This window comes from Phyllopteryx taeniolatus, chromosome 17, assembly GCF_024500385.1.
Source record: "Phyllopteryx taeniolatus isolate TA_2022b chromosome 17, UOR_Ptae_1.2, whole genome shotgun sequence".
NCBI classification, from domain to species: Eukaryota; Metazoa; Chordata; class Actinopteri; order Syngnathiformes; family Syngnathidae; genus Phyllopteryx; species Phyllopteryx taeniolatus.
The window spans coordinates 1,972,736-1,997,920 of NC_084518.1; the positions used below are offsets into that span (position 1 = coordinate 1,972,736).

General features: G+C 41.4%; 4 protein-coding genes across 10 annotated transcripts in view; 3 read left to right on the plus strand and 1 right to left on the minus strand.

Moving 5' to 3' along the window:
• The first annotated feature begins 2,232 nt into the window (after positions 1–2,232).
• On the plus strand, positions 2,233–7,127 carry LOC133467106 (claudin-15-like). Of its 2 annotated transcripts, none has more exons than XM_061751587.1 (5): positions 2,233–2,583; positions 5,074–5,238; positions 6,050–6,131; positions 6,214–6,324; positions 6,408–7,112. In XM_061751587.1, exons 1-5 carry the CDS (start codon positions 2,367–2,369, stop codon positions 6,499–6,501), a joined length of 669 nt encoding a protein of 222 aa, XP_061607571.1. In that variant the 5' UTR covers positions 2,233–2,366; the 3' UTR covers positions 6,502–7,112. The 2 variants fall into 2 exon arrangements, with proteins under 2 accessions (XP_061607571.1, XP_061607572.1); XM_061751588.1 differs by lacking the exon at positions 2,233–2,583 and adding an exon at positions 3,652–4,189 and having other exon boundaries at positions 6,408–7,127.
• A 419-nt stretch (positions 7,128–7,546) lies between these two features.
• Positions 7,547–9,696, minus strand: LOC133467078 (thialysine N-epsilon-acetyltransferase-like). Of its 2 annotated transcripts, none has more exons than XM_061751543.1 (6): positions 9,566–9,696; positions 9,427–9,478; positions 9,003–9,086; positions 8,438–8,539; positions 7,965–8,005; positions 7,547–7,890 (listed from the first exon to the last, which is right to left on the minus strand). In XM_061751543.1, exons 1-6 carry the CDS (start codon positions 9,608–9,610, stop codon positions 7,711–7,713), a joined length of 504 nt encoding a protein of 167 aa, XP_061607527.1. In that variant the 5' UTR covers positions 9,611–9,696; the 3' UTR covers positions 7,547–7,710. The 2 variants fall into 2 exon arrangements, with proteins under 2 accessions (XP_061607527.1, XP_061607526.1); XM_061751542.1 differs by having other exon boundaries at positions 9,548–9,696.
• A 449-nt stretch (positions 9,697–10,145) lies between these two features.
• On the plus strand, positions 10,146–20,355 carry akap10 (A kinase (PRKA) anchor protein 10). The gene is made up of 15 exons (XM_061752424.1): positions 10,146–10,392; positions 12,027–12,074; positions 12,550–12,735; positions 14,467–14,952; positions 15,669–15,767; positions 15,918–16,002; positions 16,097–16,220; positions 17,017–17,153; positions 17,376–17,520; positions 17,752–17,919; positions 18,109–18,218; positions 18,843–18,925; positions 19,085–19,137; positions 19,293–19,382; positions 19,467–20,355. The coding sequence occupies exons 1-15, from the start codon at positions 10,371–10,373 to the stop codon at positions 19,470–19,472; spliced, it is 1,842 nt and encodes a 613-aa protein (XP_061608408.1). The 5' UTR covers positions 10,146–10,370; the 3' UTR covers positions 19,473–20,355.
• Positions 20,356–21,466: 1,111 nt separating this feature from the next.
• The window catches only part of LOC133466980 (LHFPL tetraspan subfamily member 7 protein), a 53,213-nt gene continuing 49,494 nt past the window's right edge, over positions 21,467–25,185 (plus strand). For 3 of the 5 annotated variants that reach the window (XR_009785096.1, XR_009785097.1, XM_061751306.1), the window contains exon 1: positions 21,468–22,243. Coding sequence is in view for 3 of the 5 variants with exons in the window: in XM_061751306.1 (XP_061607290.1) it covers positions 21,842–22,243 (402 nt within the window). In the remaining 2 variants the exon portion in view is untranslated. Of the gene's footprint in view, positions 22,244–25,185 lie in introns of all 5 variants that reach the window. The other 2 variants (XM_061751305.1, XM_061751304.1) reach the window with 2 other exon arrangements.

Consider the following 25,185-nt stretch of genomic DNA (forward strand, 5'->3'; position numbering starts at 1 on the left):
CCGCTTACATGCAGTGATTTCCCCAGATTCTCTGAACCTTTTGATGATATTATGGACCGTAGATGATGAAATCCCTAAATTCCTTGCAAGCTCCTTTTCTACCCAATCACGGCACCCACCTGTTCCCAATTAGCCGGCTCACCTGTGGGATGTTCCAAACAGGTGTTTGATGAGCATTCCTCAACTTTCTCAGTCCTTTTTGCCACCTGTCCCAGATTTCTTTCAAATGTGTTGCAGCCATCAAATTCTAAGTTAATGATTATTTGCTAAAAACAATAAACTTTATCAGTTTGAACATTCAATATCTTGTCTTTGTAGTGTATTCAATTAAATATAGGTTGAATTTTTTTTTCTTTATGTTTAACACAACGTCCCAACTTCATTGGAATCGGGGTTGTACAATAAATTAGTTAAACATTTATTTTGAGATAAACACATAAAAAAACTAATGGCGACCAGTTGAGGGTGTAGCCCGCCTCTCGCCCGAAGACAGCTGGAATGGACTCCAGCACGCGCGCGACCCGCATGAGGATAAGCGGTACAGAAAATGGATGGAACTATTAAAAAAATGAATAAATACATTTATTCAAACAAATGCAATGGAACAAGTATTATAGGACTCTTGATAATGTAACTGTTCGGTGGGCCGGATTAAAGATCAGAACCGGACTTGCTTATCAAATTTTTGATCCGGATCTTGTATTAGATCTCATTTGATGGCACATGTTTATACTGTATGTATGTTAAGTATGGCCTATTTTAGGCCGACTCACAATGACACCTTTCCTGTCGGTCTGAAGCCCCCCCCAAAAAAGTCGCTTTCCCTTTAAGTGGAAGAGGTCAACGCGGACACAAGGGAACGCATATTTCAGATGACAAAAGGGAAGGGCAAGGAAATAAAATATTAACAGAAAACGGATTATGGTTTAAAGCTTAGAATGTCTGCTCATTATTGGAGGTATATGACAGAACTTTGAACTTCATGCTGATTACTTGACAACAGTAGAAAATTTACTTTAGATAAGATACAGACTAAAACCATATAATAAAAAAAAAGAATCATGTTTTGGTCCTTACAGTTATTTGCATTACAGAAAATACTGGTTACAAATTCCCCAAAATATACTCTATAATATCTGCTTCTTTTTGCACAACTCCACATTCTTCTTTTGATAAAGAGAAAGTTTTATTGAATATATTTTTTCATTATAAAACTTATTTTAATGGACAGCACTGTAGTATGTCAATAAAGTATTTGAAAAGAACAGACATCATTGTTAAATCTATATGCTCCAGTAGAAAAAAAAAAAAATTTGCCTAGCCGCCAATTTCAATGAATCTTTTGTGTTTCCTACTCGTTAATGCTTAACCAGCGCTAAAATAGACACTTTCTGCCTCCTATAAATCACCGCGCAACTGCTCTTTACAGGTTTCAGTGTACAGTATGCTCAGTCCTCTATTCAATCTCCTTAATTTATTACTATTTGCTCATCGAACTTGAAATAACCTCTCAGAAATCACAAGCTAACAATTGCTCAAAAAGGTACAGAGCCAAGCTCAAGTTCATCATTACGTCACATCAATTCCCTTCACTGAGTAGACCGAAATATTTGCCTCATTTATTTATCTCATTTTTTGTTGTTGTAATTTTGACTATAAAGCCTTCAATGTATGCTCTGCACTCTATTCGGTCTACTTACTTTATTAGTATTTGCTCATTGGAAATTATAAGCTACCAGTTGCTGATAAAAGGAGGGAAACAAAATTATGTTCATGACCAAATGTCATCTAAATTCACTTCTCTGTATAATGAATTCCCCCCCCCCCCCAATTTCCCAACACCTCTCTTTGGTTGACTTCTTTTGCAGAGTCCAGTTTATTTTAATTTGGACTATAATGCCTAATTGTCCTGTGAATTGTGTTTCAAAAAAAATGTAATAAAAATTGGGAGACCTACAAAAGACTGCAAATCTGAACAGTGCCAAAGAATCCCAGTTCATTTTAAAAGTATTGTATTTGCATGACACAAAGCAGTGTAATGTATTTTGAAAGATCTCACCTCTGCTCGATCAAAAGGGGGAAAAACAAAAAAGTTCTATGGTAATGCGCCAGGCACGTGAAATGTAATCAATTTTGGGCGGGAATAGCAGACATATCATGTAGCTACAGCCGACAAATCAATGTTCAAATTAGTCTCAGTTTGTTTGAGTGCATGAGAGAGAAAAAAAAAAAAAAAAAAAAGAAAAAAACCTGCGTGCACGCCAAAATGTACATCAGATTCAGAAGTTGCCATTAGAGCTCCTTAAGAGGCAATGTCTTGGCTGATTGGATAGAGGACCTGACTTGCCAAGAACATTATTTCCAAAATGAGGGACATTATTGAAATTACAGCACTTGCTTTTGGTTTTCTAAGCTGGATCATGGTTATTGTATCATTGCAAGACCAGTATTGGAAAGAATCCACCACAGAAGGCAGCGTCATTACAACCTCCACAATATATGAGAACTTGTGGATGTCTTGTGCTAGTGATTCGACTGGGATCTATAACTGCCGTGACTTTCCATCCCTTTTTGCCCTCCCAGGTAAGTACTTTTTAAAAAGGCTAATTTGATTGTACTTTAACTGCCCAAGCTCCTATACACATTATTACACTTGCAAAGTACAGTACCAAAGTGCTGATGATTCAGCTGTATGTTATAGCTGAGTGTGCATTTTCTTTTTAAACATCATCAAGAGTGCTGCTTGATAGTATTCCTTAAAAAAAAAAAAAAAAAAAAAAAAAAAAGAGCAATATACTCTATTCAAAATATACCTATATAATAAACTAAAATGGCATAAAGACAAAACTGTTAGTGTAATTTAAAAAAAAATAAAAAAGAACAGCAACTTATTTGCTTGTAAAGCGCATTTCCCCTCCAAAGTTCACTGAAGCGGAATTAGCTATTTATTAGTTTTGGATGTACAGTGTAGGCAAAGGTGATTTTTTTTTTTCTGGCATTATACTGTATTTCCTTAATTTGCATACATAACAGATTGCTGAAATGAACATTTGTCCACATTGTTTTTAATTTCACATTAGACTGCAAACAGCTCCTTTGCCCAATATTATCAATATTATGTATCCATTTTATTCAATATAATGAAACTATGCATTTTTTTTTTATTTTATTGTAAAAAAAAAAATACAAAAATAATTCTGTTAATGAAATTTTTGTGAATGGCACATTTATATACTGCTCACATCATTGGCTACATGGGGACTATGTTATCGAAACGAACATCAATAACCTTTTGAAACCTTTAAATCCAGTTGCTTTATAAAGACGAGTGAACATTTATCTCCCTAAATCCCAAATCTTTAAACTGCAGTTCCTACAGAACGTGAGTAAAAATTGAAGCCGTGAAAAACGCTTGCCGACAGACAAGTCCATTCTCTTCGCAAAGCAAATTGCTGTTTTATTTTATTTTTCTGGGTAAGCGGGCGGGCGCGTGCTGCTGATGCACCCGCACCCGTCGCCACCAAGGACGTTCCCATCATCCCTCAGGCGGAGGAGCCCGATCGGGACGTGGATCCCTTCTGTCATGACTGCGATTTATCGACAGTGTTCAAAGCGACTGTCAGAAGGTGACAAATAACTCTGAGTCTATAGACGCTAGTCAGCAGCTGTCGAGGTCCAACCTCAATTCCCTTGAGTTGGGCAAACACGTGGACGTTTGAAAAGGATTAAGTAGATGTGCCAATAATAGGGGAATTCGTAAGTGGCCTGCCTCGAATGAATCATTAATTTGGTGGTTTCTGTAGCATCCTAGCTGAAGGGTTGCTGGGAAATAGTCGAATGACACAGAGAACGCTGGGCTGCAGAAAAACAACAGGTTTTTTTTTTCTTGGAGATAGTTTGGCCAGGGGACATTTGTAAGAAGCCTTCGTCTTTCTGGAGACCGCTGAGACAGGCTGAACAAATTGCGGAGTTATGAATCCCGTAGTGGAAGCGTTTGCCTTCTTCCTGGGCTTTCTGGGATGGCTGATGGTCGGGATCGCCCTTCCGAATCGATACTGGAGAGTGTCGACGGTGGACGGTAACGTTATCACCACGTCCACCATCTACGAGAATCTCTGGATGTCCTGCGCCACCGACTCGACGGGAGTTCACAACTGCCGCGATTTTCCTTCCTTGCTCGCACTCAGCGGTATGTGCCTGAAACTTTGGACTACTTCATCTGGTTGAAAAACAACTACAGTTGGAGAAAGTAGCATAGAAGCAGCGCAGCACGTAAAATAGCGAATGCAGAGAGTATTTTCTCCAACGTTTCAGTGGTGCTGATCAGATTTCTTGAGCTGCTCTTCGCCATTGACCACAGAGTCATCTGCATGTCTTTGAAAACAGCCACGTCACTCTCCAGGTGATGCTCTTCGGTAAACAGCGGGTAATATAAGATGGGTAGTATAAAAATACGAGATGAAAGGCGATAAATGACAACAACCCCAGTAAACAGAGCATAAAAACGACTTTGAAAGGTTTCTTCACCGCCTCCAGCTCATAACCGTCAGACAGGAATGGTCAACGGTGTGCTTGACATGACAATACTGTTTTCATGAAGATGATCGCACGGTTTTGCCCACTGAATACTACTCGATGGTTGGAAACAAGGAATACTTACTTTGCTTGTATTGTGGCTGAAGTTGAGTGGCATTACAGAGTCTTTCCGAGACTTTCACCTTTATATTAAATTAGCCTGCAGGGGGCGCAACCTGTTTGTTACTTTGTTTTGCTACATTCCTGGGGAAAGAGAAGCATAGTCGTTGCTTAAAGGTTAATTTCACGAATAATGAGAGATGCAAGAAATCAAATGTTTGCTATTGGGCATCAAACATATCTGTCAAAACAACTCACACTCATATAATACTTGTTCTTCTGAAATGTTTACTGCATTACCAAGGTGGAAAGGCAATATCTTTTCTCGACAGGTTCCAACGTAACATTTCTACTGCTCACAGGGTATTGGCTTTTTCGTTAGTGTGTTGCATTAAACACGATTGTTACGATTTACTTATTTCTTGTTTGTTTGTGCAGGGTACTTACAAGCCTCTCGAGCACTAATGATTGCCGCAATTGTGTTCGGGACGTTGGGGCTCGTGGGGACTCTGGTTGGAATGCAGTGCTCGAAGATCGGAGGAGACAACTACGTTCTGAAGGGGAGGATTGCCGCAATCGGAGGGGTGTTCTTCCTACTACAGGGTACGTACAAAAATTCTAAATCATTTGGATAAATAACTCCAGCACATACTTCTGCAAAAGCCAAGAATCCCAATTTGGAACAAATTGTACACTTCCACTTCCTGAATTCTGTCCTTGGTGTGTACAGAAATTGTGATCAAATTGTGAAAAAAAAAAAAAAAAATAAAAATAATAATAAAAGTCTTGATCCACACAAACCTCGTTTTCCTATGCCCCACCCCCTCCACAAGGTTTAGCGGAAATAGGTGAAGTGGGGTTTGCGCAATCGCACTTAGTCAAAAACACACCTACGGGGGGCTGAAAACAAATCCTTGGCGAAGGTTTAACAACAAGCTCGACTAATTGTTTTGCAGTAGATTTCATGCAGATTTCAATTCCTTCCACAGTACAATTTGAACTTTACACTTTATTATTACCCACGCCACCTGAAAAGCTAACATGCCAGATACTCTGTATCTGTATCTGAACGTGTGTGTATACGGGAGACAGGTTATCTTAAAGTGGGTGACCGGCTCTAAGGGTTATCGTACGACTTGTACACAAAAATCTCGTCTTATCAAGCGTCCGTGCAGGGTTGAAATAGGCCAAGCCGCGTAAAATACTCAAATTGATGCAGTGGCAATGGTCATGAGCATTTCTGTTCGCCTGTGCAGCTAGAATTGCACCATATGCAGTATAACCATCATCTTATATTAACATATTATCGAACTAACTTAGTATTAGCCTTTACGAAGTGGAAGCAAGCAAATACAGTTGCCAATCATGTGACTCTGTTCTCAGGGTTCTCCTTTTTCTTTTTGCGTTTTTCTAGGCATGTGCACCATGATTGCTGTGTCTTGGTATGCAGCCAACATCACACAGGAGTTCTTTGACCAGTTCTACGCAGGGACAAAGTAAGTGCGCATATACGTGACGGAGTTTGAAGGACAACGTGACGCAGATAGGATCGTTTAGTTCAATGTCGCTGCGGCACAGGTACGAGATCGGAGAAGGTTTGTACATCGGCTGGTCCTCGGCCGTACTCGCCCTGTGTGGAGGCGGATGTCTGATATGTACGTGCAGTTTTAATGAGCCGGGTGAAAAAAGGTACGCATCAAAAGAAAACTTGGCCCGAGTAGAGCCAGAGAGCATACTGCATGTCGAAGCACATCTTCCTGTTCCTCTCCTAGGCCTTACCCATACCAGCCGTCCTCCAGGGGACGCGCGCTGTCCACTACATCCCGGTCTGCCCCCAGCAACTACGGAAGAAATGCGTACGTGTGACAAGCAAGGAGAGTTGAACTCAAAACCGCATTTTCAACAGGAAGACGTGATCGAATATTGAAACTTTTTGTTTTTTTTCCTTTAACTCCTTCTCAACTATAACTTGTAACATTTATGCATTGTGATCTTTATTCCAATATAGTACTGTATGTATAACAGGACAATAGAGCAGTAAAGATAACAGTATCTTTAGAGCAATGACAACATGATGAGTGCTTGAATACAAAGACTTTTGTGCATTAGCAACATTATTGAAACAATAGCGAGATGCAGTTAGAAATAGCTGTTGTCCCAGCAAGTGATTCTGCTAAGACATGATCAGGATCATAACAAAATCATTCACTTTGTAGTTTTTTTTTTTTTTAACACAAAAAGTAAGTAGAAAGGGTGTGAGGTCATGACATATTCTACAATCCATCACTTCCAGCAGTTGTGATATGATATAAATATCCTGCCTTAATGTATGTTATCCCAACAACGCTAACATAACAAGGCTCCGCCCCCCAAACGACAACAAAAATCTGAATCATTGTGAATTTTATGTATTTGGGAAAACATATTTATGGCATATCGCTTTCATCTGGGGGGGGGGGAAGACACTTGTGCTTCTGTAATTCGTATTGTTTTATATACAAATAAAAGATTTTTGCAGTAATGCTGGTGAGTAACACTGATTTCTACCCAATGGCTATGAATATATAATATATAATAAAGTGTGTGGGCCACCTCAGCAAGTCTATTTGGTGATGATGCCCCCTGTGGGAAAGACGTAAAATCACAACTGGGTTTGTTGAAAAACAAAAAACAAACAAACAAACAAAAAAATAAATCAACGACATCAACATCATTATCTGTACAGAGTCGATGAAGTTTCAACTTGCTCATTCCTTTTCAAAATAGTAAAACATCGACAGCTCCCCGATAATGAAATAGTTTGCATCAAAGCGCCAGTTGTTTTCTCACATTTATGACAAGTCGGCGAATGAATTCTTAAGCACTTTAAGATCGGTTATAGTTGAGAAAAAGGAGGCAAACAAGGTCAAAGTCTTTTTTAACATGGGGAATATTTATTGCAGAATTTTGAAATACATACTTCTACCGATATGATACAAAACTCAAATTACATTTTGATAATCATAAATAATCACATAAGAACAGGAAATGTATGGTGTGTTATATGGTATGATATGGGCAGAAAATGAATCCCTTTTAATTCTTGGGGGCATCGTTTCCCAAATCGTCCAGGCTTTGTTCATCAAAACGAATTAAGTGCAAACCTTCCGTGACAGTGAGATCTTGAGCTCCTCTGGCAGCATAGAAGTCCCGTGATGGAGTGTTCCAGTCCAACACGCTCAACTGCAAGAGCGCGCACTGTTTCTCTTTGGTCACCTGCACGAACATGGCAGCGCTCGCTTTAGATCGACCGTGCACGTCGATCTATAGTTAGTCTAAAGTATGCTTACCTTAGCAACGTTGCTCAGTAAACCTTTTCCAATGCCAAATCCTGATGAGGGACATCATGAAACTGATGAGGCAGAACACGCAATCCGAACTACACTCTCAATATAAAATGGTATTGTTGTACATTTCAGGGTACAATGTCTTGTCTTTGTGGTAGCGACGGCCTTACAACCATGGCTTATAAAATGCCATCATACCTTGTGAACTGTTGACCTTTTTGGTATTTCTATGATTTCATGTGATTCATCATATGTTAGAAAGTGGAAGGAAAATGCTTCACGGTTTTCATAACTTTTACAATTACAAACCTGTCAAGTGTGGCAAAAAAAATGTCAAAGTATGACGGTCAATCCCGTTAGAGGTGAATAATTAGCCCTAGGGGATACATTCCACCTTGAAGGAGCGAAATAGACTTGTCCACCATTTATGAGAGTGTGGTTAATATTAACTCACAAAACTGCAAACCGTATCTTACCTCGGAATTCAGGCATCACATACAAATCCTCCAAATGCACCGCGCGTCCCTTCCGTGTGCTGTATGTGTAAAAGTAAAGGGCGTATCCAACAGTGGTGAATCCTGATGGGACATGAATGAATGACCGCTATCGTCAAAAATAGGAAAATTCAAACGGCAAGGCTGGCGTTGACAAATGGACATACAAAGTATTTGAAGAAGTACAGTATGATGTGATGCAAAATAAACATCCTTCTTCTGCTTGCTTTTTGCTGTGAGGCAGATGTGTAACACTTGGTCACAGCGTGGTCCATTAAAAAAAAAAAATAATAATAATAACAATAATAATAATAAATCAACCAACCAAGTGATTGTTACATCTTACATGCAGTGTTGAACTTTTTTTTTTTTTTTTTTTTAACTTTGTAGATAATTCAGCCAAACAACACCAGGATATTCTGACTCTGGGAACATTTATCCCAACTATATTTCTCCACACATAAAATATTTCTGTGGCAGTGAATGGATGGATGGCTATGAATCTAACGCTTCATACAAACACCAGTATAACGCGGAAACATTTTACCTTCTTTAGATTTATTCTCTTCTGGTACCTCTGCGATGAGACATCCGAAGCAGGGATTCGGGCAGAAACCATCACGTTCCAAGTCTAAATTAAACATTCAAAGCATAGTTCACCTGAAAAGGTATATGCGCAGAGTACTGTAATTGGGAGAATAGCAATGATGATTTAAAACCGGGTACACACATACTAGCCGAGTGCCACAAGGCAGCCACGCCGTGACGTCATTTGTCCGAGACGAAAATGACGTGGCAGATATCTGTAATTCCGTATCGACTAGTCAAAATTCGGTGAAAGAAAATTTCGACTATTCAAAACGTAATCACAACTAGAAAATTAGCATCGAACTCGCGGCACTTATCGCTCTCAAAATTAAGAATATTGTATGTAATGTATCCATATTTTGTTATGAAACCATTTTTATTACCTTCATGTGATATTTTCACCTGATCGGGCATCTTTTCATACAGTGCCAACTCCTGGAAAAACAAAATGCATTTTTTTTTATTTTTATTATTATTATTATTTTTTGTATCGATCTACTTCACCACTATCATCCGCAATACGTCTTTGCAGTCTTCTTTCGTCGCATCACGTATGTTGAAGTTCATGTTTGCAGCAACAGCACAAGTCACGTGGAGCGCACTTGAAACGTTCCGCTCACATGAAAACGCTTCAATAAGACTTCCGTGTTACAGACAGGAAGTGGCCATAGTATATCCGTGCACCTTGCGTCCTTAAAAAATAAAATGTAAACTTGATGATATTTTTTCCGGTCTTATTATCTTATTACAGTAGTATTAGGGAAAAAATATTTACATGTTATGTAGTTTTTATTAAAAATGAACTTTAGTTTTGACATGTGATTTGTTGCCCCACCAGAAAAGTTTGGTATCATGTTATAACGTCATGGATTTTAACGTGATATGTTTCAAACCAAATTACACGTTTCAGTGTGATATGGTTTATACGTTCACGTTTTAACGTGATAATATATTTTTCTCTGGTGTGGCAGGAATACGCTTCCGTACTAAAATATATAAAATACAGTATTATTTATTTTTGTCTTGCAATGTAAATTTGTTTTACCGTTCGTCTTTAAAACGACATAATTAACGTTGGCGTCTTCTAACTACATTTCCCACAATTCTTGCGTGCTAGCAGCCCGGAAGTTGGACGTTTATTGACAACATGGCTGCTTCTCTGGTCGAGGATTTGAAGAAAATTGGAATTTGACAGCAGCCACCGGATGTATACTCGCACGCCATTTCCATGTCTGAAGTGTACGGTGCGGATCTATTTGAATGAAGGGACCTGTCGACCCGCGGGATGGTGTCAGTGAGCTGAGGAAACGTTCTGACTAAACCCGTCATGTCGTTTTTCAAGCGGAAAGGTGAGGAAGCTCCCGCTCAGCTGCAGCGTCAACTGTAGCTAGCTGATGGGAAAAGACAGCGGGAGAGAAAAGGCCCCGTTAACAGAGAACTTGTGACAATTTAACTATGACTGTTATTTAGTCAAAGCTAATACAGTAGTTTCTCGGTTTCCCGAATGACTGCAGTGCGGCTCACGTAGTGGCGTTTAAATGGAATCTTCCGAGTAACCTCCCCATCATCATCGCCTGACAAAGCAACTACTGTACAGGGCGATCAGGAATTAAAACACAAATAAAAAAACTGATATCTTAATAGTAACATAGTTAACATTCTTAAAAAAACAAAACAAAACACTAATCTGTACCCAGAATGTAGTCACTGTCATATTTACTACAAATTGATTATCATATATTAAAAAAAATAAATAAATCACACCCAGGAATATTTTACAGTGTTATGAAGAAATATTTAAAAGGTTTCCATAAGTAAATAGTAAACAAGGATCAAAAAGGCCCTACTCAACAAGTCAAATATCTCTGTACAACACCCCCAACTACTCCCTGTTTACAAGAATTACTGTATTGTATTACAATTATCTCGGTTCTCTCTTCCAGTGTATTGGTGGATAAGACACACTCAAGGGAAAAAGAGTAATACAGCGACATCCAAAACTGTAGTACGGTTGTGTGTGTTCAGGAAATCACGCTCCGATGGCGAGAGGAAATTTAGATTTAGAGGGATTAAAATCAGATGACTCAGCCAGTCGAGCATCGGGAGGAAATGTGAAGACCTCTCAGTTATAGATGGTGACCACAGTGGCTTTTAGGAAGCGGCTGTTTTCTTGGGGACGTTGTTTGAATGCACAGGCAGAGTGTTTGAGCTCATTGTGCGCTACATTAGTTTAGGCAAATCCATCGGTCACAAGAAAGTATAGACCAACTCCACTTTCATTTGAAATGTACGTACAGAAAACATGGTCGCATTCCCCACTTGTTGTTTTCCTGACGTATTACAGTTTTCCTTTTGTACGATTTAGCGCTCAACAGAACATCGCACGTGATGTCACGCTTGACATCAATCTTGGAAGACTTCAGCTCAGTAAGCAGTTAAAGGTTTAACTCCACAAGCATGTCTTGCCTTCACTTTGGAATTTTGTGGGTTTTATTTTTTGCAATGCACCAGGGTACCGCAAAGATGACTGTAAAACGAACTTATCGCGAGTCTTCGCGACATAGACAAATGGTGTGCATCGCTGTCCCGAATGCTCTATCAAATGGGACCAGAGCAGCAAAAGTTGACAATAATAGCGGTAATTAAAGAGGAAGAATGGTGTGTATGCGACAAAGTCAGCTCTCTTGAGTATTATTGTGAAAAAACGCTCCTCCCAAGCATTGGTCGTAACTTGTAAGGTCTTTCACGTTCAAGTACAGCTTCCCTGTTTCCATTGCTCCGCAGTAAATGGTTTGTTTGCATTCCTTAGCGTATTTCGCTTTCCTGTTGGAATTAGATAACTAGGGTCAAGTTACCTAGTTGTTAGTGTTTTTGAAGACACCAAGACCACACTTCCACTGTCCTCCATTTGCTGGTCTCGCCCTTAATCGCGAATGGAAATGCTCCTCCCGTTACAGCAATTCTCTTGTCTTTCTCCCTGCAGCCAAAAGCAAAGAACCTGAGAGAGCAACTGACACAAAAGTCAACAGAGGTGAGTTCATCATGACATTACCTTTGTGAGCATAAACGACGCGGGGGGCGCAATGTATGGAAACAGGCTGTAAGTGAAAGTTGTTCGCAATGCCTTTGGAAACTCTTCGCTAGTTGAAGATGTTCGATACATGTTTGTGCTCTGTCCGAACTGAGATTGTAAAAAGATTACAAATTGGAAATATTTTAGATTTTAAAATTGACCGGTAGCAGTCAAAGAAAATGTCTTCTCAAACACGAACACGCTCCCGTAAGGCCTCTCAATGGATATAATATGGTGTCTATATAGTGTGGATTATTACCTATAGCGGCCGCATCTAAAACGAGTCCCCCTCAGTCCATGTGGGTTCACTGTAAATATTTATTCACACAAGTCAGCCGGATGATGTCATATGATGCACACCACAAAGTAGTAAATGCCCTTCCGTTCTTTCCTAATTTTCCCGTTCAATGTTCTGTGAATTCCTCATTCAAAGGTCTAGCCAGCCCTCACTCTCCATCGCTGCCACCGAAGAACAACCATGCCATACAGGAAGCTGCGGGGCCCAGCCACGTGGCCATCAACGCCATCTCCGCCAACATGGACTCCTTCGCCCGTGGTCGCACGGCCATCCTCAAGAAGCAGCCGAGCCACATGGAAGCTGCGCACTTTGGTGATCTCGGTACGAACCGTGAGTTCTTATACTGTTCATAGAGGCTGCGACTGGCAATTTCTATATGGGAAAAAAAAATAAATGTTTGCGGAAAGTAACTGCTGAAATAAAACAGCAGCTAGTGGTCAGATGCCGATCAACAAAATTGCTCGTGTCGCCTGGTAAACTTTGCAGGGCTAAATGAGAACTACGGATGAACTGCTAAGGTCTAACACAGTCTATTTATCCGGATTTGGAATGAATGTAACTGTAAATAAGATGTTTCAGGGTTGAACTCATATCATCATCAAACTTAACTAAGTACTAAGTATACTGCCAATTGGTTGTTTTATCATTCTGTGCCATACAAATGAAGTGAAAATGTGATATTTCTCCCGTGGGGTGATCCAACCAGTAAGTTTGAACTTTCTGTTTTGAAGTGATAGGTTGTCCCAGAAGACCTGGAATGACTGAAATATCCCCTTTCAATAAACGTGGCCTTCTAGCTGCTTTGTCGTCCTCAGCCGCGTTCTTGTCATTTCATCCCCTCGGAATGCAAGACGGCATTCAAGCAATCTCTATTTGTTCACAACATAGAAAAGTTAGGCACTAGTACCTCATCTCTACTGGCACATGGTAACAAAACGTTCCATGTCACTATTTTGGAGTTCAGTGTGAGCTGCAGAGGTTACATGGCGCAGTGCACACTCGTCAGTGCTCTGGCCCACATGACGCCTTTCAAGCCTTCAGGAACGTTACAAAACACGAGTTGAAATTCAGCTCACTCAGGACTACATATTCAGCTACAATGAGAAAGCCAAATGCAGGAAATGCATATTTAATAAAACTCCCTCCCAACCCCTGAATGTCGGAAGCTGTAAAAATGTGCTGCTAAGTAGATTAATTCCTTTTCTAATCACTGCAAATATGAATATAATATGAATGTCTGTATAAAATACTTCACTACTTCACGTGACCACTGACGGTAATAAACTTGGTATTATATTCTTGTTTTGAATTACAAATTTCTACCAGTAAGACCAAAACATTTTTTTTGCCTATTTTTTACAGACAAAATAATGTGTTTTACTCATGTTAACAAACATCATTTAATGTACACCAGTGACTGAACTACAGGTACACATCAATAAATGAGAATATTGTAGAAAAGGTCATTTATTTCAATATTTCCATTTACAAATGTCAAACATATATATATATATATATATATATATATATATATATTATACGTTCACTAAACACCTAAGACAATGCTTTTCAGAAGGCTATAATCTTTATAATTTCATTTCAATCATTTTGATTGTTTCTTATACGCGTTTCTTATTTGGGTTTTCCTTAGCTGTAAGGTATAATTATCAAAATTATATATAAAAAAATAAAATCATTGCATATTATTTCCCTCTGTGTCTCGTGAATTTCACTTTTTGAATTAAAGTACCAAACTGAGGACACTCTTTTAAAGGATTAATGAAGATTTCAAATAAAAATAATTGCATTCTCCATGATATTACATTTATTCAGATGCACCCGTAGATATGACATAGCAATTTTAAAGCATCTGCACGTTTTTGTTTAATACACTCCCCCGCCCCTGTTTTCCATATATTGTTTACACTTGTTTTTGTTCTCCAATGAACTTGCGAGAATGCCTTTTGAAATTGAAAAAAGGGATTTCTCTGTAATCTACACTTATGCCTTCCACATATTTTTTACAAATATTTTTTTTTTGGTGCGTTGCAGGTCATTCCAGTGTGAACTATCAGCCCCAGGAGACCCGCTCCCGGCTCTCCAAGACAGTGGACCAAGTGCTTCGGGACAATGTGGCGATCCCCCATTACATGAGTTATACGGCGCGTCAGGGTGCTGACTACCTGGTTCGCTTCTGGCTGGATGCCGAGAGTTTCCGGTCCAGCAGCTGGTCACGGGTCCGAGCGCACAGCCTCAACTCTGTCAAACACAGCTCCTTGGCTGAACCCGTCTCCGGCTTCACGGGGAGCTCTGAGGCGCCGGAGCTCGGGCAACACAATTCCCTCGAGCTGGACTGGAACAGCACAGGAGACTCGGCGCAGCCCGAGCAGCGGGACCCGTCCGGCACAGAAGCGGGCCTGAGACCCGGCACCCCGCGAGCCGCAACTCCCAGCAGGCAGCCTCCTTCCAGGACGGGTACCCCTTCCAAAGTGAGGTCAAACAGCACCCTGCGAGATCTCTCGGACAAACTCATGAGAAGTAAGTCAGCTTAGCCCCCCGACTACGTTCACGTCCTTCCGTCTTTGAGATTTCGTACGTCTTGCCTCATGGTGAGCTGCTCGATCCTGCATGGAGATGGAGGCTGCCTCTTAGCAAATGTTCAACGACAATGACACTCAATATAACACAATCCTCCACCAATTAACTGTCTCCAAACTTGGCCAAGGATCTCGTACTTTTTGCACTTGAAAGTCATTTAATATTCATTCCATCATTTTCATGTTCTGACTGGCTACCAAACACTTCTCCGCTGTACATTTAGGATCCTTTAAATGCATTGTGGGAGCAACGTCGGAATGGTGGCCAGCATGGCTGCCTGCTTTCAAATCTCTTTGTTCTCTCTGTGCATCTGTTGATTTCTTGTGTTTCCCAAATACTGTACATGCTCCTTAGCTTCATGGAAGACTCCAAATGATCCATCGGTAGGAATGGTTATTTGTCTGGACTGGCAAGCATTCCAAAGTGAGCCAGCCTCTCGCCTCAAGTCAGCTGGGATCGGCTGCGGTTACTTCCTCCCTACCCGAATCAAGACAAGCGCTATAGAAAATGGATAAATGTTAAATAATTGTGCATTCACACTACCTTGCTCAAATTTTATTTTGAAGGATATTTGCTTGAGTGCTCCCTGCTGCTAAGTATAGTTTGGTGACTTTATAGAAAGAAATAAAATAATTCTTCAGGGTGTTTCGTTTTAGGTATCGAAAAAGATGCGGTGACCATCTTCACCAAGTACGTTTCTCCGGATGCTGTGAGGCCCATCCCCATCACAGAACAGATCCGAAACGATATCGTTGGTAAGCTAGCCTTGCCCGATAAGTAAAATGATCCGCACATTCATGTTTCTCTGATGAGAGTATTTGTTGCATCATTTATGATGCTTGACCTTGTACATTCCGAGTAGTAGCGATAACTTCGAACTTTGTTCCTGTCCTTTCTGTGTTTAGCGAAGATTTGCGGAGAGGATGGCATGGTGGACCCAAATTGCTTTGTCATCGCACAGTCAGTCATCTTCACCATCTTAGAGCAACAGTGAGTTTCTACTGGAATGGATAGTCACACAGCCTTGGGTATAGTTTGCTGTGTACGATTATAGTTTAACCTATGACTATAAATATATTCCTAGGTACTTTATTGAATTCCTACGGAGTCATCATTTCTGTAAATACCAGATTGAAGTGTTGACGAGCGGCTCGGTGTTCCTGGCTGACATCTTGTTCTGCGAGTCAGCGCTCTTCTACTTCTCTGAGGTGAGTCGGCCCAAATCATCACCCTGTGTTTTGTTCCAGAAGACAAAAAAGTACCGGTACTTGTTGGCCTGTAGTCCCCTTTGAATCCATAACTATACATTATAACCATACACAATACATGATTATTTCTTTCATGCGAATGTATACACTCACAATAAGCAGCTAAGTGCCCTGAGTCATCTTCAATCTTAAAGATAAAAATGTGTCGACAGTGAAATAAAGGAGTTGCATGAAACAAGCAGAAATGCATCTTAATTCCATAACCATAATGCAATTTCGAGATTGAAATGTACATATAGAGTACAAACTGCCTGTTCACCGGTTTTGCTTTGATTGTGTCGTTCTGTATCAGAAAAATCAGGACAATTTTAGCAATATTGTTTAATGTTGTAAAAAAAAAAAAAAAAAAATGGATTTAGTTAATGAACACTCCTGAAAACCAGCAGCAATAAGATTATCCAAACATCTTTCTGTACTCAGCACTGTTTGAATTTCTTGTTCCACTGGCATTCATCTTTGTAATAACAGATCTGCTCTTGCACAATGCATTGCATCACTTCCTGTTTTACTTGATTTTGTGTGTGTGTGTAACAAAACATACTGACAGTGACAGAACGTCATCATTGGCATTCCATGCACACAAAAAACCCTGCTCAATGCTCTTTAGAATTCACCACCATTTGTTAGGTTTAGATGATACGAAGGTCAGGTCTGCATACACAAGCCTTCCTTGTTAGTGACCAAACAAAGCACACAAAGTTTCAGTGAAATGTTCTGTTCTTCTCTAACTTTGCAGTACATGGAAAAGGAGGAGGCGATGAATGTACTGCAGTTCTGGCTCGCGGCTGACAACTTCCAAAATCAGCTCGCAGCTAAGAAGGGCCAGTACGACGGCCAGGAGGCCCAAAATGACGCCATGATCCTTTACGACAAGTAGGTGCTGTACTTAGTCTGCAATGTTATTACACAAACTTGTGATTGGTAAAGTTTGAGTTGCATTTTCAAGCTATTTATGGTTATTATTAGGCATTAAAAGACTCTAGGAGGATGATGAAAAAGCACATTCATTGACTAACAAACTAAAAGTTGTGGATTTGCTGTATTCTTTTTCCCCACGCTGCTTCTGAAAGAAAAATGATCTTCTGCATTTCTTAGGTATTTCTCACTCCAAGCTACAAACCCTCTGGGATTTGGCGACTCAGTACGCATGGAGATCGAGTCGAACATCTGCCGAGAGGGGGGGCCTCTCCCCGACTGTTTTACCACTCCACTTAGACAAGCCTGGACCACCATGGAGAAGGTACGGGAGAAGGCCCCGGGGAACCCGCTTTTAGACACACGCGCACAAAAAAAATGACATTGGGTTTCATGGTCGTTTCGCTGTTCCTGAGTCAGGGCGCTTTTTGATTGGCTCCATTCCGTTCCATATCGCAATGAACTGCGCCGTCACTCGGGGAGACGTCGGCACTCCAGAGACCAAGCAACGATATCCCTTTACAGAGCCCCTCTTGTTGTGCATGTGTCTATATAGGTCTATATGCCAGGCTTCCTGTCTAGTAACCTTTACTACAAATATCTGAGTGACCTCCTCAATTCGGTGCGGGCGGACGAGTTTGTGAATGTCAACACTCCGGGTCAGGGCGGGCCGGCGGACAACGAGCGCTCAAGTTCAAGTGCCAGCGAGGCCTCGCTGACGCAGGTGAACCCCAACCTTCACTTATATCCTCAAGTACCCTGGGGCTGGGGGGGGACGTTTGATGACATTTCCAAATCTCCTTTGGTCTTTTTAGTGTCTTTGTCAATGCCAAAGGCTTTGAGGGGAGGTTAAGCCAATGTTACTTGGAGAGCAGTAACATCATTCTACATTTTTTTTTTATCTCTATGGCAGTCTGGTGCTAAAAAGGCAGCGATAAAAATCTTGAAAAATTTCGATGAGGCCATAACGGTGGACGTTGCCAGTCTTGATCCCGAATCTTTGTACCAGAGGCCATATGCTGGGTGAGTGTTTTTCGCTTACAGATTGTAGTTATACTATTTTATACATTGCTTGTACCACATTTTTTTCAAATGTGACGTTTTTTTCCCAGTAGGCGTTATACAATGGCACCTTTTCACTATTTAAGTCCCATGAATCCTGACTTTTTCTTTTTGTCATCACAAGAAGAAATCAGATCATTACAACAACCCACATGAGCCTACGTTGGTACAATGCATGATGGGTAAATCATTCCTGCCTCTCTTTCCCCCAAAGTTCTCATCGCTTTGCAGCAACGCTAGCCTCGATTCATGAGAGCACGTTAGATGACGTTAGATGATTTTTCCATTGTTTACAGAGCCCTCATCAAAGTCCAGGGGCCACACAGCTGCCTGTACAGTGATTCTAAAAAGTTAACACACCTCTTGAAATGCATTTTTTAAACTGAAAACTGAGACCACAATGTATTGTTTCCAAATTATCAATACGTATATATTTTCAAAGCAAGAATGCTTAGGCTCTTTGCGAAGATGTTTTCATTTTCTTTAATTAGTGTATTGAGTCTTTATGGTTTGGAGGCATGACAATATATTTTACATCAGACTCATGTAGATGTCTTTTACTGAACTCCAACCCTTATGTTTCAGAAGGATGACATTCGGGAGAGTGAATGAGTTGGGCCAATTTATCAGGGAGGCAGAACCAGAACCAGACGTGAAGAAATCTAAAGGTACGCTGCACTGCTACCCGCTTTGCGCCGCCTAACAAAGAACATTACGTCAAGTGAAAGCATGAACATTTGTCAAATAGTTTACTCGTCAAACAGAACACATTTTATGCTTTTTGCGCTGTTGCATCCTTGTCAAGGTCCTCGTCTGTTCCTATTTAGGCTCCATGTTTTCACAAGCAATGAAGAAATGGGTCCAAGGCAACTCAAATGAGGTAAGAAAAAGTCTCATGACTTCGTTCATAACAGTGCATATTCAAATCCGCCTTGACATCACGTCGCATCTGCGACAGTGCATTTCGTGAGACCGTAGAATGGAAGGGGCTCCAATGATGAATGAAATAGAATGTTCTTGAATTCTTAACTGAAGGCTCAGGAGGAAATGGCCTGGCAGATTGCTAAAATGATTGTCAACGATGTTGTGCAGTCAAACCACGACAGTCCTGGCAAGTCCACCAAGGTATTTCATAAAATAGATCTCCAAAAAATAAAATAAAAACCTCACTCATCCGTGTTTTGTACGTCGTGATTTGTCCCCATGCAGTTATGACCCAGAGAGGACTGTCCCCTGCAGATGCCGGTCACTGACGACACGTGGTTTACCCTGCAACAAACTGAAAGTACTGTACCTCAGTGTTCAACTCCATAACACATGAACGTGTCCAGTGATCCGTTGAAGTGAAGGCAAGCCCTTGCATCACATGACAGGAAGTCTTTCAAACTCAGTCTGGTTTGCACAAAGACCAAGCATGTCCGTCAAGACTACAACCAAATTATTGCAGACTCTCGTCGTGTAGTCTCGTCTCGGACTGACGAATGATGTCACGCAGACTGAATTATGCTCATTTCCTCACCACACTCATCCCCACGCCTTTTTTTTTTTTATGACCATTCCTTGTTTTTAGAAGACATTCTCTCTTAAAAGATGGCCAAATCAACAGTTTGGAGTGTTACCCCTTTTACACATGCACACGCTCCCTTGATCCTGCCTGTCCAATGGTGAGTTACTTACGTGAGCTATCATAGACATTTATTTGTAGAGTATCTGCAAATGACAATGAAATAGAGGATGATCTCTATTTTCCTCTTCGCACCTTTACAGAGCGTAGAATAAAAACTCCTTAATGAATTGAAATGCTCCAGTTGTGATGGAAAACTCCATGTTATAAATGGTATATATCTATACATATGTATAATATAGACTGGTTCATCCCATATATACATGTTAGTACTCGTTTTTTTTGTGTATGCATCTCAGAAACAACTGGAAATGTGCTCAATGAATCAACCTTTTTTTATTTTTATTTTTTGAGCCTGACTGAGGTGTGGAAAAGAACCAGAAAGGTGTGTTGGTACCATGTACCACTAATGTTTTCGGATATGTATGTGCACCTAATCTAAATCTATTTAAATTGTGTTTGATTTAAACACATATAATATAAAAAAGCTCTTGTCTCTGCTCCTTTTTATTAATTTTAACATTATTTTTTTTTTTTTTTGCACAACACATGGATTCCTAGCTTTACTGACGTTTTGAGGTTGGGAACGTCGCCCAACGAATTTGTTTGCTCAGCAGCTTCAGAATACTTTGTCGCACTCACAGTTACAACTGTACTTACGTTTTTCCCCCCATCTGGTCGTAGTATATGCGTGCTTTAGAAGTGTTGTCATACAAATAATTTACTGTTATTATCACTTTACTACATTAGCGATAGTCAACGGCGCGTTCCTACTTATGTACATAAACAAGTACGCCCTGTATATACAGTGGACAGAAAAAGTCAACACACCCCTGTTCAAATAATTCTAATAATGAATAATAATTTATAATTCTGTTGTCCCAGCACTTGTCCAGACGGGGGCACTGTTGACCACGGTGTCGGGCACGAAGCAACACTTGACGATTTCTGACAATACACAACTAATTCATCTACTTTGACCAACGTCAAGACTTTTCTGTCTTTTCAAACGCAGTGCGTATTCACAAATTAAAAGGGGATGCGTGTCTGTTCTATTTGGTTCTATGGCTGAGATGAGTGCGGTGGAAGAGGTCGGTAAAAAACAACATGGTAGCCTATGATTTTTTTATTTTTTTAGTTTTTGTGTTGTCATTACTATGTAGATGATTGTGTAACATTCAACGGAGCTCTTTTTTTTTTTTTTCAAACAACAAACATTTAATGGAGTTTGGAGAGCGATTATTTTCGGGGGACGCGTGCGCTCAGTCAAGTTTAAATGCGAATGCTTGGTCAACCCAGAAACGCGACTTCCTTCAAAGTAAAAGCAACTATTGAGGACCCAAGTAATTAAAAAAAAAATGAAAATGATTATGATGCGTAAATGAAAACTATTTGGAAAGGAAACGTGGTATTTTAAGGGGGCAGAATGGTATACAAACAATAGATTGCTTGATAGATCGATCTAACCCTAAAAAAAAAGTAATACAGAAATAGCACCTCGCACCTGAGTAGCTTTTATTTTGAAGATACTTCCGGAAGTATGCTGTTTCGTGACCTCGTTGACTTGACGCGGTCCGGGCGTAGTCTGCAATTAACGCACTTGTGGACACTTGTCCACGCCGGTCCCACGGAGCAGACAGGAGCGCGCAGGAGGCGCAGAAGGCGGAGCCCCACGGACGGCTTTGTCATTGGCCGCGACGAAAGTGCTCCTCCACCTGCGCGCCCACTTGTGGGTGTGACAAACATTTGGTGCGCCTCAGTTGGACACGACATGACTCGGTTTATGTGCTGCTGATAGGCTTTGGACCTTTTGGGTTCTCCTCCCCGCTCAAGAAGCGGTGGACCCACAGAGACACGCACGCACTCAGCGGGGCTTCCACGGCGGCCTCCCGTGGCGAGGGATGTTTGGCAAGTGTCGCGCACTGGGGCGCAGGTAAGCTTTGGTGTCTGTGAGCTCCAAATGCATTTGCTCGTCCTGGGACGGGAGAAGCGACAAGAAAAAGAAGACGAAGAAGAAGCCGGGTGCGGAGTCAGCGTGTGCGTGTGCGTGGGCTTCGCCCCCCACGTTGCCGCCACCATGTTCAGCTGCGTGGGCTGCTTCTGGGTGCTCCTCTCCTCCGCCCTGGTCGCAGTGTGCAGTTTCAGTTTCATCTCTCCTGCGTGGATTGTGAAGGAGCAGCTGAGGACCAACCACCACCACCACCATCATCATCACCACCACCACAATCATCATCATCATCACAAGGAGTCGGTGAGCTTTGGCTTGCTGTGGCACTGCTCCGAGTCTCTGGACCACATGTACCGCTGCTACACCTTTGGAGGGCTTGGCAAATTTGCTGAAATCCCGTCCAGTTCATGGCAGGTACCAACAACACACACACGATCATCATCATCATCATCATCATCATGTGGCTGCTTGACAAAGAGAGAGCACCATCCAAACATGGCAGCTGCAGTAAAATGCGTATGCAATCGTTTGTGTTGGGCAGCACAGTGACGTAGCGGTAAGGTTCTGGGTGTGAATCTGAACCGTGCGCAGTTTGCACGCTTGCGAGGGTTTTCTCCGTGTCACCGACAGTGCGGATGACTTCCACTCCGACGCGCTGATAGTGCGGATGGGACCTTTCGTGGTGTCCTGTGATTGGCTGGCCGCCGGTCATGGAGCCAATAAAAATGCTGCTTTCTTCAAGAATGTGATATCAAGCTTTTGAAAAGAAATGTTAACAGAAGAGAGCTTGTTCCTGCCTTGCAAGACCAGCTTTTCATTTTTTTGAAGAACTTAATCTCCGCTTTGAAGAAGTCACTGCTCATAATGATAATCAGTTAATGAATCCTCAGTCGTTCTGGTAATCGTGTGAGATTGATTGTTTATTAATCATGTCGTGAAGCAACTGAGGCAAAATGGGGTGCACTACTTGGTTTAGTACAAGAAGAGCGGCAGCTGATTCGGTCGCAACTAGTTTGAAGACCAACGTGATGACAATTGGACGATATCTGCTATCAGATGTTGAGTTGGGCGCACTAGCTAGCATTGCTTAGCATCAAAACGGGAGCTCAGAACTTTCAAAAGGAGTTTCTTGCGTCACATTAAAAATAGTTTGAGAATAGCAAGGACTTGATAATTGATCGATCATATTCACCATAATCAGGAAGACGAAGAGACGCACAAAAATGTTAAACATGTTTCAGTTTTGCTGTAGTACGCAGTGAGCGAGTTTGATTTGCATTTCCAGGTTACATGTGGATTTTAATAAAGATTGGAATTAGAGGCCGAATATTTGACTGCTTAACAATACTATGTCCTTTAATATGTATTTAACTTTACAACTGAGAGGAAAAATTGCCAAAAATCGCCAATATTTTGCCATTTTTTTCAATGTTTCTTTGATGTCATCTTTATGTTGTAATGTGCTAATGTGTACTAAAAAGAAATCAGGATTTTTTTTTTTTTTTTTTTTTTTGCGCCGATTTGAAAAAGACTAAAAAAAAGGTTCCATTCTCGAGAAATCAAAGTTTTGTCCAGAAAGGTGTCTCGGAGTCACACGATCCAACGTGATTCCAGAAACGGCGGCAAAACAGAAGCCGTCGCACTACCATCATGAGTCACGTCTTCAATTTGCTCTGACACATCTGTCGTCTGATGGGGAAGCGCTGTGGTGTAAGCCATCTGTGTGAAAGTGTGTGGGCCTGTGGGAAATCGTGTTACGGGGTCGAAGGCGCGCGTTGTCTTCCCTCTTCTCCTTGGGGAGCCCCCTTGCCCAGTGCGCACGAGGCAAAGACCGACTTGTCTGTACCGGCGGCCTCGTTCTGCTACGGCAGACACCGGCACTCTTTCTAAAAGTGTCGAGCCGTCTCGACTGAGATGAAAACAGACGCGTTGGCACCGAGCGGGTGATCAAAACAGATCTCGATGTGCAGGCTGCCCATTGATTCTTTAATTAGTGAGGTCACGGGGCGTAATGGCCGAGGGACACCGGAGGAAAAACAGCAAGAGGCTAACTTTGTAAGCTTACAGTATTTAAATTCAATTTTACCATGTCCAATAGAGCTTTCCATTTTCTGTATACACCCGTAGCGGGCCGTGCAATTGGTACGAGACTGATCTGACATCATCCAACTCTTCATACCGCCGCGAGCATGTTGGAATTATAGAAGCCATCAATGCTATATAAAATTATACTGTGCCACATACAACATATGGAGCAACTCGCAATCAGTATTTATCTAACAACGTAACAAACACTTAAAACGTTGAACTAAAATACAACGTACTTATTCAATTTAGGAATGTGCACGGATTGCTGCTGTAACCAGTTTTGGTCTGCCCAACCAATCAGATGACGAAAAAAAAATGCTGATGTCATCGAGGACCAGCTTGCTGGACCTGTAAAGAGGAATTTGAAATCTGATCGGTGAAAGAAACGGTCCCATTGCTAATAGTCGAAGTTACATCAGCGAGGACTTCTGTTTCTGAAGGCCCTGGGCAGATTAAACCAAAACAAAATCCGATTTTGTAATGTGATGATCACTTCAAGGGGCACAGTTCTATACTGCTGTAAACCTAAAGATGGCAATTTGGGAAAATGTACTTCTGAATTGCTTGTTGGGCCTGAGCCACTCTCCACGTGTACAATTCAACAACTGAGTAAATAGTTGCCTATTTGTAAAACAAATTGTGAGTAAACCGTTCAGAATTGTGTGGTTACAATTCTGCTAATTGACAATAACCCTAACCCACAAACAGTTTCTCAGTCTTCCTCGTCTTCATGTCAAAGCTAGCGTTCCGTTTCACATCACACCTACGGAGTCCGTGGCTCGGCAGGACTTGGTGTTGACCACACACACGCGAGGATGTTCAAAATATAGAACAGGTTTAACATTGACTTTTCCCGGTCCCAGCCACATCTGAAGAAAACACACATATTCAGTCAGGATAATCGTTTAAAGACATGCGCGTACCCTGCTTCAGGTTGCGCCGGTGTCCCTAATGAAGTGTCTGTTAGAGAGCCCTGCATTGTTTGAGCTGATATCACGAAATGTATTCCAGTGGTAGTGTTTGGCCCACCAGCTGCAGCCCCCGTCTTCCACTCGCTGATCCGTAGCCCGGCCTCGGCGAGAGGAAGCGTGCAGAAGGAACGAGAGCTGCCGGCAGGTCAGCAGTCGTGTTTTCCTGCCATTCCTTCCACCGAGTTGTTTTTCACATGGTTGATTTTCAGCAAGGCTGCACATCATCCTGCTGCTGGGTGAGGCCATGTTGCCTGGCAAAGCATAAAACTGTGGCTTTATAGGACCTACACATCCTAA